Source organism: Octopus sinensis, unplaced genomic scaffold (assembly GCF_006345805.1).
Source record: "Octopus sinensis unplaced genomic scaffold, ASM634580v1 Contig17831, whole genome shotgun sequence".
In the NCBI taxonomy this organism is placed as follows: domain Eukaryota; kingdom Metazoa; phylum Mollusca; class Cephalopoda; order Octopoda; family Octopodidae; genus Octopus; species Octopus sinensis.
This window is the reverse complement of record NW_021835358.1, coordinates 17331-32500: the sequence shown is the minus strand read 5'-3', so window position 1 is coordinate 32500 and position 15170 is coordinate 17331. Positions and strand designations below refer to the sequence as shown.

At 36.1% G+C, this 15170-nt stretch overlaps 1 protein-coding gene across 1 annotated transcript; it reads right to left on the bottom strand.

Annotated features, from left to right (window-relative positions):
* Positions 1–10264: 10264 nt before the first annotated feature.
* On the bottom strand, positions 10265–13208 carry LOC115231220 (gastrula zinc finger protein XlCGF49.1-like). Its single transcript, XM_029801287.2, has 2 exons — positions 11602–13208; positions 10265–11189 (listed from the first exon to the last, which is right to left on the bottom strand). Exon 2 carries the CDS (start codon positions 11055–11057, stop codon positions 10275–10277), a length of 783 nt encoding a protein of 260 aa, XP_029657147.1. The 5' UTR covers positions 11058–11189; positions 11602–13208; the 3' UTR covers positions 10265–10274.
* Between the last annotated feature and the right edge of the window lie 1962 nt (positions 13209–15170).

The window sequence follows — 15170 nt, the reverse complement described above, 5'->3', positions numbered from 1 at the left end:
CACCATAAGTTACTTTCATTTCATCAAAAGTCTCCCGTGGTGTGCGTCCTTTCAAATACAAAAACCGGATCACTGCTCGATACTCAACAGGCTCCGTTTCACACTTGACTCAGTTCAAACACCTGTAAATCAGAAACCACAATTAGTTCAGAGCTGTGATTTGCCACTTAATCTATAGAGATATAAATAATTGTACATGCAAAATTTCAGCTAGATCAAATAACTGCAAGTGGGTCAGGGGCATTACTTATTGAACGCCCCTCGTATGTATAACCAAAAAATAAGCAACAAGAATGGATCCGGTAATTTAGTACAATTGTTTCATACTATAACAATTTATTAAAGCTGCAAATATTACAGCAAATATAATATGTCAAGTAATCTTCAGCTGAAGATTACTTGACATATTATATTTGCTGTAATATTTGCAGCTTTAATAAATTGTTATAGTATGAAACAATTGTACTAAATTACCGGATCCATTCTTATGGCTTATTTTTTGGTTATAATCACTCCACATAACTTTATGGGTAATACCATAAAAAAGTTCTGGTGCATCTAAATTAAGTACCATATTCATTTGAATCTAAATTGTTTTGCTGAACTTATATATATGTATATATATATGTATATATATATATATATATATATATATATATATATATAATATTAATTAGAGACAAAACCACTATTTTGCAAAACAAACAAGGAATTTTAATAAAAAGTAAAAAAACCGCCACTACAATTGTTTCATGTCCGCAAAAGACAATATTCAGGTGGATTTCCGATCTAAAATATCAATATTTTAAAATATAAGTTTAAAAAATAATTTTAAAATAATAAAAGTATCAATGAAAAAATATAAATATATAATCCATATATACCTATATATAATCCATATATAATCAATATATAATCTAAAATAAACCCTATCAACAATTAAATATAAAACAAAATAAAAATATACTATATATACACACATACGCATACACATATAACTAAGTATATATAACCATATCTAAATACATACACTAACTCACACACCTATATATCCCTATACATACACATAAAAACGTCTAGGCAACGATAAATAAATAACATAAAATAGCCAAATACTTCAACACATTACTTATTCATACTCCCACACACACACATACAACCCACATTCATAAACAATATACATATACCCGCTCACACATACATATACATACATACAGAACTCGATATATACACCAATATATTCACACCCACATCTATACAGATAAATAAATTACGCAAACAATCACACACACACACACACACACACATTCACACATACATAAACACTCAAAAGAAAAATAAACAATTCTTCGCACGTGGTGATCGAACGTTTTCTTTAAAAATTATGAATGGAATAATATATAATCAACGTAAATATACAGAATTTACTCCAAATCACTAATAAACCATCATGATAAATGAAACCCATATATACATATAATTATATGTATATAATTATATACAAACATACACACATGCACACTCAAATGAACCCACACATACATCCCATACACACTCATGCATACACGATTACAATTATACATACATGTATACACACACACGCACACAGAGTAAAGTACAGTTACTCCACACACACACTGCAAACAAATATACACACACACACTGCAAACAAATATACACACACACACTGCAAACAAAACATACACTACACATACTTCAAACTACCAGTACCTTCTACTGACCATTATCCTATGCACATGTGTAGGTAGACACACAACAGGCAGCCACTCCTACCAAAATTCTTCCTATGACCTTAAACGATACTAAATACAATCACACACATAGATAAACAGCCACAACCACACACACATACACACGTGCTATCATTATACACACACACAGAGACCTGTGCGCATGCACATACCTTCTTCTCTTGCACTCTCCTGTCTTTGAAAGAACTTTTTCTTCACCCATTCCCTTCTGGTCTTTCTGCGTGTTCCCTTTCTTGGACTTTTCCTCTTTTCTGTATCTGACGAAGAGCTTCGCTTGAAATGTTAAATCCTCCTTCTTTCTTTCCTTCCTGAGCGTCCAATAACACTATACTTGTTCCACGTCCTCGTGTTGTGTTTTCTCTTTGTTCATGTTTGGATTAACTATACATATGTGTATATTAGTGTGTGTGTATATATATATATGATGAACATAGCTGACACTACTTTGAGAAGTTATAATTTATATATCAGAATGATGAACAAATGGGATATAAAAATACATATATAATTATGCATTTATAAAAGAACGTATTTATGTATAATGTATATATGTTTAATGTATGTATATAAGGTATGTATCATGTATTTACATATAATGTATATAGCTGCCTTACGCAGCTGTTACAACACTACGACTGGGTACTGAAACAACTACTGGATCGCTCACAGGTGGATGTGGTATATCTCGACTTTGCGAAGGCCTTTGACAAAGTCGACCACGGAGTGATATGTCACAAATTACTCAGACTCGGCATAACAGGAAAAGTAGGTGAGTGGATACATGACTTCCTGAAGGACAGAAGCCAGATGGTTGCAGCCAATGGAGCCCTCTCGGGAAAGACACCAATAGCAAGCGGGGTGCCACAGGGCACAGTCTTGGGACCCTTGCTGTTTTTGGTGGCGCTCTCTGACATGCCCTTGGTAGCACAAGCAACATCCCTCACTAGCTATGCTGATGACACAAAGGTAGCACAGGCAATCAAAAACCCAGCTGATGCTGACCTTTTACAACAAGATCTGGATGCCATATACAAATGGGCTGAAGACAACAACATGCAATTTAATGCTGGTAAATTTCAAGCCTTACAATATCAAGCTGTAAACACATATACATTACAACACAACTATACTGGTCCAGGAGGGATCGAAATCCCAGTATCGAAATCAATACGGGACCTGGGGATAGACATGAGTGACGATGCATCTTTTTCTTCACACATCGCGAAGGTGGCGACAATGTGCAGACGACTCACTGGCTGGATCCTGAGGACATTCCGGACAAGAGACTGCGAGACCATGTTGACACTATGGAGGACATTTGTCCTAAGCCGCCTGGACTACTGCTCCCAACTGTGGTCACCGCATAGTGTCAAACTAACCACAGAGTTTGAGACAATCCAAAGACATTTCACCAAGAGGATTTCCACCATGAAAGAAAAGAACTATTGGGAGAGGCTTAGGGAACTCAATTTATACTCCTTGGAACGAAGACGAGAGAGATATGCAGTGATATACATATGGAAAATCCTGGAGGGACTAGCACCAAATTTTGGAATTGAGAGCTGTTCCAATCCCCGTACAGGACGTCACTGTGTGGTGCCAAAGGTCCCGTCTTCCACATCCAGGGTAAGGAGCAGATACTGTAATAGCCTGGGGTTCAGGGGCCCTCAGCTGTTCAACAAACTGCCAAGAAAACTAAGAGATCTACATGATGCGGATGTGGACATTTTCAAAAAACATCTAGACAAGCTGCTTTCCGGGATCCCAGATGAACCCACTGCAAGGTACGAAGGTAACCTAAGGGCAGCAGCTACAAACTCTCTCTTAGATCAGTGGCCAGCCACGGCAAACTGGACTTAGAGAGGGTAGCAACAAGGGCGGTGCCCCAGCATGGCCTCAGCCGTATGGCTGAAACAAGTAAAAGAGTAAAAGAGTAAAAGAGTATATATAATGTATATAGATAGAAAACACAGGGTACAAAATTTATTTTTCCTATTTTTAATATTTTTTAAGCTATAATATCCCAAAATTTTATTGATTTGTGATGTATACAATTAACCCAAGTAGTATTATATACAGCCTGATGAATGTGCTACACAGTCATTAGCATAAACCAAGAGCATCATCTATCACAAGCCAGCAGTCATATGTTACAACTGACATGAAGCTTTAAATATGAAATGTTAAGCTTGAGTCATTTCAGTAACAAAATACATTCACGGCATTTCTACTTCAGTTTCTAGTTATAACTAAAACAGTTTTAACAACTAATAGAAGAAAAACTACTGTATTCGTGCTGCAACAAACAAAGGTCAACAAGGTGTGTCAAGAGGGTGCTTGAGGTTTTAGGAAAAAAATTAGTGTCTCTGATTTCACTGATGGTGTCTTACTAATTCAGCTGAACTAACAAAATATTGGGAAAAAGTTGTTTTTTTAAGTGACAAGGTCAATGAGGTTTTGTCAGGGACCATTTAAAAAACTCAGCAGTTTAGAGAAGAGAAATCAAACAAATAGAGAAGGCATATATACGGTAGCAGTTTATACACCAGAGGAAGTTGTTGTTTAGCTTCAGGACAGCACTGATCAAGCAGACCTATAATCAAAAACATTACTAGCTATGACCATCCCAACATTTAGTTAGAAAAAGAATTAATTGTCCAATGTGTCCTTCCTTTTTTGTAAGATTGTAAGTGTAATTTGGGAGAGATTTAATTGTTATTTCAATGAAATTGAACTACCATAGAGGCACTCTCATTAGCTCAAATGATTTATTAGATTTATGTTGAATTAGACTTCTCTTACATAAATGAAAAATACAAATATGCACATCATCATCATCTACATTGCATTTCACATGTTTTATTTTTTTTTACATATTGGCATAGGCACAGGTGTGGGTGTGTAGTTAAGAAGTGTGTAGTTAAATGCTGGCACCTTGTACAACTATCTTCTACTATAGCCTGGGACTGACCAGGGTTTTGTAAATGAATTTGGTAGTCAGAAACTGAAACAAGCTTGTTGCATGTGGTGTATATGTATCTATGTATATGTGGTCTGATCAATAAGTATCTGGACTGTTGCTGTAGTAACAAAACTAAAGCACGCAGAATGAAGCTGCCTGACATAAATTGACCTTGAACTCTGCTGCGTATGCACACTAAGTTTTAATGTTCTAGCTCACTTCTGCTGCTTACAGCAGTGTTTGGAAGGAAAATGTGTAGGGTGTGGTCGTTGCATTGACTATGACAGAGAAAGTTGAACAGAGAATCTGAATCAAATTTTACCAAACGTTTGGTGATATCACCTCAGCAAAGTTTTCAAAAAGTTTTCATCATTCTCGACACAATCAAGGAGATCTTATGCAACAGGAACCCCAAGTGTCTTTTTGGTCGACTGGAAACAAACTTAGCAGACCCGCATCTCAAACCCAAATTTTCAGTGATAAAGGGCTGAACTGAACTGTAACTAATCTGCACATCATCCTCTGATAACTCAAAGATGGTGATTCGACGATCTTATCTCACAGCTGCATGCAAATCTGCGATGTTTTTCTTGGTTCTGCAGGTTGCAGGTCTTTCAGAATATTTGTCAATATCGACATATTTTGGCCATTTTGTAAACATCTGAACCATTCGTATTCTTGTATGCAGCTCACACACTCCTCTCTATACATTTTCTGCAACTTAGTGTAAGCCTCTGAGCAGGTATCACCATGACAACTTTCTCTGTCATGGTCAGTGTGATGATCACACACTGCATACCCTCCTTCTAAGCACTACCTTTAACAGTAGAAGTGAGCTAGAATGTTAAAACTTGATGGAAGAGCACCTTTAATCTTGAAACCAAGATGGTTGTTTTTCTTCTAGTGTTGACTTAAGCTGCTCGCAGTAGATCTCCTTTATCATTTGATTTGGGTTTAAATGTTCAAAGTCGATTAAACCTTCCATATCCTTTCATACAGATAACAACACCTTACGTGGGTGGAGACCTTGTTTCGCCTGGGGTACTGGTGTTTCTCCTTTCTCTACCCACTGTCTTCAGTGCTTGACATTTTTATAGAGAATCCATTTCACGTCACCAGTCACTATTTAGTCCAAAAAAGATCATTTGTGAGACGTGGCAGCAAAGAAGAGCATACATTCACTCTCTGCACACAATTAGACTCAGAAAGTTTGTGAGGAACCCAATTTGCTGACTTTTCCGATGGCATGCAGGTGTTGATGACCTGCACGACCAAATCCAAGCTTCTCTGCTAGTTCCTCAACAGTTACAATGGGATTTTGTTCCACCAGGGTTTGCAGGAAGTCTTCATTGAGCTCTACAGATTCCCCAGGATGAGGCTTGTCTTCTAGGCTATAGTTACCAACTCAGAATTTCTGGAACAACTGTTGACATTGGCTTATGCTTATTGTCTGATCCCCATAAACTGCCTTAATATTCCTCGCATTTTCTGCTGCATTGTTGCCTTTATTGAACTCATAAAGCAAAATATACTCCTTTGTCACTTCCATTATAGCTTTGGAAAAATAAGTATTAACTTTTCTCAATGGGAAATACTGAAGAGTGATAAACCTTGGTAGATTCAAAGCTGTAACTTTAACTAAAAACAGTCAACATCAGTAACTGAGTAGTGCTAGTGGACTGCCTGGTTGGAATAAAAATAGCAGCATCAGGGCTGGCTTTGTTTGGAGCACATCTTTTTTAAGATGGGTGATAAAGAATATTTTTAAAGAATTACCACTCCATATGCCTCTGTTTTCACCTCTATAAGCTGTTTACAAAGGTCATAGTCACCAGACTATCAAAACACCTCAATGACCAACAGCTGAGAGAGCAAGAAGGTTTCTGTAAGAAGTATAGTATGATAGATCAAGTGTTCACTCTAACACAGCACACAGAACAAGCGAACAAATACAAGCTTCCTCAGTGTATCACTTTTGTTGATTGTGTAAAGGTTTTTGATAGCATCAACATAGACACAGTGTTGAAATCTCTGGAAATGCAAGGTGTCGAGGTGCAATACATCAAACTGCTCAGAGATGTAAACTCAGGGTGCACAACAGATACAGCTTTGCTCTCGCCACCAATAAGGGTCCCAATTGAGAAGGAATGTCAAGCAAGGAAATACAATTTCTCCAAAGTTGTTTAACCCACATGTCTAGAAACAGTCATTAAGGACATTGACTGGACAGATGGCATGAAAACCAATGGTGAGCAACTAACACACCTCTAATTCACAGATGACATTGTACTCATCACTGAAACCACAGACCAGCTGTAGACCATGCTGACAGAACTTAACACTCACAGCTTAGCAGTCAGTCTTAGAAGGAATCGCATGAAAACAAAAAATATATGTGGTCAGAAGATGTAGCACAAGGCCAAATAAAGGTGGGAAGTGATGAAATTGAGGAGGTAAAGAAGTATGTCTACTTAGGACACACATTGAATATGCGCTTTGATATGAATGCTGAAATCTCAAAAAGAATAAGTGCAGGATGGAAGACATTTCACCTATATGTTTGTGTGTATTATGTAAATACATAAATCATAATAACAATGAATTATCTGAGTATTCTACAGACACTTGCAGTTTTAACATAATTCTCAGGCAGATTGCACATTTCCTATCTACCTTTTTTCACTCACAAGACTTGCGTTGACCAAAGTAATGATAAAAGAGTAACACAAAATTAGATTAAACATAGGACACAGTGATTGTGATCCTTGCCTATTAACTATTAGGTCACACAAATATATGAAACATTTATAAGTATAATGTAAGACAAAAAAGGGAAAAGATTCCAACAAAGATGTTGAACTATACATCTGTTGTTTGTTACAATTAAGCATTAATCATATTTTGGTATTTGCTTGAACTTATAAACAAGGGAGAATTCTTTCAGCATGCACTGAGTTAGCAGTCAGTGGGTTAGCCTATCTGCTGGTGATTAAGTAGTTGAGACATTGTCCATGATTCACATGCAATATGACCAGGAAGTGGGGGTACTTTAAGCAAATCTAGTAAAACATTTATTTTTTCATTCTTTTATTTGTTTCAGTCAAACAGCTGCAGTCATGCTGGAGTACCATAACTGCTGATTTCGGTTTAATTTGTTCAGAGCACATCTAAAGTAACTAGCAGTATAGTCGTGTAGCAAATGATTGATGTGTGGTTCAACTCTCGTGATGGGATCTGTTCTCTTTTTTTACTTTGTACTTGAAAATCTCTCTCTCTTATATATATAAATATAGATAGATAGATATAGATATATATATATATATACATGTATGTCTGCATGCATGCATGCTATCATTTAGCTTTATTTCTAGATTTCTCAACAGTTGAGAAAGATGGTTTCTAACTGAGATCCAAAGTTCCTTCATTGCAATTTCAACAATACCAGAGGATATTTGTACATGTATGGGTGTACACATGCAAGTATTTAGTGTTAGTACATGTGCAGATGTGTATGCTTTGTTTTATGCATGTATACTCATATATATATATATATATATATAGCATCATGTCTAGACAAGTACATATGTATTTATATGCTAAAATTTATGAAAGTTTTATTCATTTTGACAGTTCTAGTGATGGCATGTGTGTGTGTATGTTAATATACATATGTATGAGTCACATTAAGAAAACCCGACTCATTTATATGCTCATAATGAAATCAATTTCCCTTAGAAAATTTCTTGTATATGAAAAAGTGGACCATATGTTTTAAGTTGTAAATATTTATAATAGCATTTGCAGAGAGAACAACAATGAAGATATTACAGCTGTGTATCCAGTGTACTGGACAAATGGACTGGTCCCAATGCATGGTTTTCTGCCATGAGATGGCAGATCTAACAGGAAGCTACTCAAATGACATAGGGTTTTGTAGGTTTCAATGTTTGCAATAACCTCAACAGTGGAATTCTACTTAAATAGTAGTTATGGGCATTAAATACTCGAATCTATGTAACAGCTGTAGGTTTTGCTTTAGATGTTCAGCTATGAAAGAAGCAAATACATTATTTATAATACAGGATGATCCACTGAATGTGTAATGTCAGTGTGCACACACAGCAGAGTGTAAGTGCCCTGAGAGAAATGCTGGAAGCATTGGATGTGGCGTGCAAGAGAGATGTCTGCACTGGTATGGTCATGTACTACGGATGGATGAGGAGAGATGTGTGAAGAAGTGCCACTCCCAAACAGTTGAAGGAATCCGGAGTAGAGGTAGACCCAGGAAGACATGGGATGAGGTGGTCAAACATGACCTTCGAACGTTGGGTCTCACAGAGTCAATGACGAAAGTCGAAAGACCGAGACCTCTGGAGATATGCTGTGACTGCAAAGACCTGACAAATAATGTGAGTTCATGGCTGTTTCCTGCACCAGCTTCACATAGAAGCCTCAGCCCATCCAAAGTACATTGGATCGCAGGATGGCCTGCTGTGCTTACCTTGGATCGTAGGGTGACCTGCTGTGCTTGAGGAGACCTATTGAGTCAAGTACATCAACGTCAAAATATATATCAGATGGAAATTGTAGTTGTGATACCTGTTCCAGTGGCACGTAAAAAGCACCATCCAAACATGGCCAATGCCAGTGCCGCCTTGACTGGCTTCCGTGCTGGTGGCACTTATAAAGCACCAACCGATCATGGCTGTTGCCAGCCCCTCCTGGCACCTGTGCTAGTGGGACATAAAAAGCATCCACTACACTCACGGAGTGGTTGGCGTTAGGAAGGGCATCCAGCTGTAGAAACTCTGCCAGATCAGATTGGAGCCTGGTGCAGCCTCCTGGCTTCCCAGACCCTGGTCAAACCGTCCAACCCATGCTAGCACGGAAAACGGATGATGATGATGATGTAGCAGAAAATCCGCCCATATTTTACATGGTTATCAATGTGGCACTAGTAAAGTTAGGCAGATGGTAATAGTGTCTTCATGTAGCTAAAATAAAACAGCTTTTTCTTTTGTTCTTTTTTCAGTTATAAACATACTTTGGACTTGTGCAATTGTGTTTGCTGTTGAAACGTTTGTCAAACCATTACAGGGGAGGTATTTTTGCTACATCCTGTATGATTCAATAGGACTCAGGGACTGTAATGCAATCTCTAAACATGATTGTATTTAAGATTCAAAATAGGATAGTGTGTAGGTCAACACTGATAAAACAATGTTGAATATTTGTATAACACTTTTTATAAAACTAGGAGCTACAGCTGCACTATCATGGACCTTTTATTAACTTATTGAAGAGTGCATGTGAGTTATTACCTCCCTGCAACACACATATATATAAGCACACTTTCAACTTATAGGCATCTATTATCTTACCACCAAGTCTGTCTTTGAATATACTTTTAAAACGAAGACATACAGATATTTTTGTTGGCAATTTTGATTCCAGAAAAAAATTGAAATCTTATTTTCAGAATGGGAAATACAGCACATGAGAAATAATTTGTTTTAATAACTAAGTGAGATATTGCAGTATTAGATTTTTATCATTGAACTTCTTTCTATATGTGTTCTCATATAATAACATAACAGGGAATTCCCACACATTTCACAGTGATATGGTTTATCATTCAGATGAGTTTTTATATGTTCTTTTAGATGGGAATTTTGAGAAAAATCTTTCCCACAGATTTCACAGTGAAAAGGCTTTTCTCCAGTATGTATTTTGATGTGTTCTTTTAAATGGGAATTCCGAGAAAAATCCTTTCCACAAATTTCACACTGGAAAGGTTTCTCACCAGTATGGATTTTGATGTGTTCCTTCAGATAGGAATTCTGAGAAAAGTCTTTGCCGCATATTTCACAATGATATGGTTTTTCTCCTGTGTGTGTTTTAATATGTTCTCTAAGATGAGAATTCCGGGCAAATTCTCTTTCACATATTTCACAATGGAAAGGTTTCTCACCAGTATGAATCCTTATGTGCCTCTTTAAAGTTGAATTATCAACAAAATCTTTACCACAAATATCACAGTGAAATGGTCTTTCTCCAGTATGTGTCCGTATGTGTCGGCTTAATAAAGAGTTTCGGGAGAATTCTTTCCTACATAACTCACACTGGAAAGGTTTCTCCCCAGCATGGGTTCTTATATGTTTCCTCAGATAAGAATTTAAAGCAAAACGTTTCCCACAAAGCTCACAGCTAAAAGCTTTCTTTACAACATGGGTTTTTAAATGCATTCTTAAATCCCTTTTCAATGTGAAATTTTTACCACAAATTTCACAATGAAATGGTCTTAGAACTGGATCTTGTTGCATCCTGCTTCCAAAAGAAAGTGTTTTTTTTTATAAAAAGTTTCTTCAATGTAGAAGTGTCAGTAATTTCAAAAACACTGTATGCAAGTCATCGGTAAGTGTCTGTATGAACTGTGAAATCTCCAATTTCAAAATCTAAAAAAAAATTAAGAAATCATTTTAAATGTTGGCATCAAAATTTTCTTTCGATTTCAAGACAAAAGACATACAACACTACTTTTACATTATGAGTGACCAATTTCTTCAAATAGAATAACATGTTGGTGTTTCACAAGCGTTCTTTGACACATGAGTCTATTTTCCAATGATAGTAGTTATGAATCTGCTACCAACACTCACTCAAAACTGTAACCTTTTCAGATATATAGAATAATTTATTTTAGCACCTCTCAGAGATCCTGATTGCAGTTAGCAGTAATAAATATCAGTCAAAATATTATCTAAAATAGGATTTAAAGAAATATTCTTCACAGCAAAATGAAGTAAACTAAATATACAATTTCACTGAGTAACTCTTTTCACTGTTATCAATAAAAAATTTACTTACAAGAATGTTCTATAACAAGAACAGTTTAAAAAAGATACTAGATGTATCCGCCATGACCCATTGGGTCAGAACCACTCCAAGTTGAAGATGTCGATGCGCAGTTCTATGACCCAGTTTTCGTTGGTTTGTAGTCGGAGAGTCTGGAAAAAAAATTATTGCGCTTTGTTCTGTTATTTTCTGGGGAGATTAATGGGTTTGGAAGAGACCTCTGACCCTTTTCCGGTCAGGGAAAGTTTAAGAAACCACCCTTTAAAATGCTACGCGCTGGGGTTTGTTGGGCAGTTCTGCCTGAGACAGCAAAAGGGCCGGAAGAGACAGTCAGTTGGCAAAAGACAGCAGCCAAGAAGGTGGCGATGGCAAGAGGCAACGACAACGATGAGAAAGACAGACAGTGAATGTGAGAGATGACAAGCAAGAAGTAGAGAAAGACAGGCAGATAGCATTGGGGACATGTAGAGCGAAAGAGAGAGAAAACGGCGGAAAGGCACGGCTATTGTAGTAGGAGTTCGTAACGGTATGTTTGTTTATGTAAATTGTGAACTGTGTTGCAAAAAAAAAGAACATTGTGAAAAGAGTTGTTGAAGAGGAAGAAAAGAATTGTTAAAAAAAGAAAGAACTGTGTTAAAGTGAAAAAGAAAGAAAGAGAAAGACTTTAATGTAGAACATTGATTCGAACTGTATTGTACTGAACATTTGTTTTGATTGCTTCGGACGTTCTGTATCGTGCATGCCTTTGATTGTTTTCGAACGACGTGTTATGTTTAAATGCATTGTTGTTTTTTTCTTTTTAATTCTGTTGCATGTTATTTTCTTTAATATATCTGCTATGTTTCACATTGTATTTGATGTTGTAATAGTCGTATAAACTGTTCTTAAATGTAAGCAAATTGCCTTCCGCCGTCTCTCTATCTCTTCCTCCTGTTGTTGTTGTTATCTCCGGTCGCCGGTTCGAGTTCGCTGCCATCCCCCAACACCGTTTTCTCTCTCTGTGGTGGATTCCCGTTCGACTGAGCTGGTCAATCGTCATCGCTCGACTTAGTAGGGTCCTGGGTTCGAGTTTGAGCGACGGCAGGTTTCGTAACAATACCAATTCATTAGGTATTGCCTAATTTCATTATCACTGTTTATTTGAACAGCAGCTGGTCATTTCCTTTCAGTGTGTACCTGATGACATACTTAACTGACCTCACTGAGGCAACAATTTCAATGTTGCAGTGGCATTTGAATGATCTTAAAAGAGTTTCATTATAAGGTACAACCCATTTGATGTTGTTTGTTTTTCCAGTCTTATAAGATTCAACTCCTCCCACTGCAACTGATCTTCATCTATAAAGAGATAGTCTCTCTGTCTGTTTTTCTGCCTTTTAAGTAAGATGATAAAGATTAATATTTCATTTTAAATAAAATACTAATTTTCCCCTTTAAAAAAAAAATCAAGTACCCATGATTCAATTTCTACCTTTCAATTCTATAGCACTCCAAAAAGTGTATAAATGATTAAGGAAAGAAAAAAGAAAGTAAGAAAAAAGGACGGATAGTGGTAGCTGCGACAACTCTTTGAAGTGTTGACATTTTCAACTTGATTTTCTGGATCTTTTCCTTTTGAACGGCAGTTTGTATCATAATTTCTAGGTAAAAAATTTTAAACTTTGTATACTGGTAGAATGTGTTTATAAAACATCATTTTCTCTTGGCTTTATTGAGAAAATTCTATAGGTTGTAACATATTTCATCTTTAATTTCTTGCATTTCGGCAATTTTAACCAATCAATTACCTCCATTGATGTAAATAACATTCTGTGCATAATGAATATGTCCTTCGTTTAAGAAACAGATTGGGTTTATTTACATTTGTGAAGAAAAAAGATACCCTTCCCCCACCCCTAACCCTAACTCTAACCCTAAATCTAAAATAGATTGAAATGCAATAGATTGGTACTAGGGTTATAATTATGGGTGACAATTTCATACGACACCACTATAAAAAACTTAGCAGTGTCATATGAAATTGTCACCCATAATTATAACCCTAGTATCGATCTATTGCATTTCAATCTATTTTAGATTTAGGGTTATAGTTAGGGTGAGCTAGGGTTAGGGGTGGGGGAAGGGTATCTTTTTTTCTTCACAAATGTAAATAAACCCAATCTGTTTCTTAAACGAGGGACATATTCATTATGCACAGAATGTTATTTACATCAATGGAGGTAATTGATTGGTTAAAATTGCCGAAATGCAAGAAATTAAAGACGAAATATGTTACAACCTATAGAATTTTCTCAATAAAGCCAAGAGAAAATGATGTTTTATAAACACATTCTACCAGTATACGAAGTTTAAAACTTTTTAGTTACCTAGAAATTATGTTACAAACTGCCGTTCAAAAGGAAAAGATCCGATTTTCTTCTTTTAAAGGGGGAAATGACTATCTTATTTGTAACCTTTATCATTTTAATCAAATGGTGAGAAAACAGACAAACTTTGAGTTTTAGTATAAGAAAGAAAGAAAGAAAGATAGATAGATAGATAGATAGATAGATAGATAGATAGATAGATAGATAGATAGATAGATAGATAGATAGATAGATAGATTGATACTACCACTGCATCAAAATTATTTCATGAAGCTTCTCCCAACTTTAAGCATAGCACAGATATTTAAATGAAAATATGTTTAAGGGGCGAGTATCATAAGAAATACATTGAAACGTCTGTTTTAAAATCAGTTATAATAGGATACTAAGAGAACAATAGTATGGTGTCATAGTTGGGAATATTAGTGTAGTACTATAATACAGGACACTGTCCTGGTGACATGGTTAGGAACTTAGCTGTAGTACATAATAAAAGACACTGTCCTCATGCTATAATAAGGAATAAAGGACATTTTCCTGGTGTCATAATAGGGAATACTGATGCAGTACCATAATACAGGATACTGTCACCATGCCATATTAGTCCTGATCTGGTATGGCGAGGAAGATAAGTGTTTGACCACAAGGGAGAAAAATAGTGTAGTGCAACCAGGGAAGCTACTGGCATGATATTGTGGAAATTGCCAGAGAAACATGATAACACATTGAAAGGCATGCTGGAGAAAACTGATGTGCTTATACAAGAAAGGCATAGATAGCACAGCAAACATTGTTTGGGAAAAATAAAAATAACTACTCGAAATAAAATGCTGATTTCTTTTGATTAAGTACATATCCAAATTTTGTAGTGGGTTACAATTAATTGAATCCAGCCCACCAGTATATTACAGGTATTTATTTTATTAAACCCTAATAAATGAAAGAAAAGTCAACTGCAGTAACATTTAAACCAAGAATATGCTTCGCTAACATATATATATATATATGTGTAGACAGAGAATACTAAATATTATATTGTAAGGCCTCTAAATCCAGCACTTTATTTTTTAAAATTTACTACCTACCCTTAGATAAATACTTAATATTGATTGGCTAAAAAAGAGAATGAGTTAGGTTCATAGCTTGATAAGCCATCTTTCAGTTCACTGCAATCATAAATAGTCAGAAGTTAGCTGGTAAACCAATACAGAGGAG

What these genes read in the sequence shown, in the direction of transcription:
- LOC115231220 (XM_029801287.2), bottom strand. Translation starts at nt 11,057, where the DNA reads ATGCAACAAGATCCAGTTCTAAGACCATTTCATTGTGAAATTTGTGGT.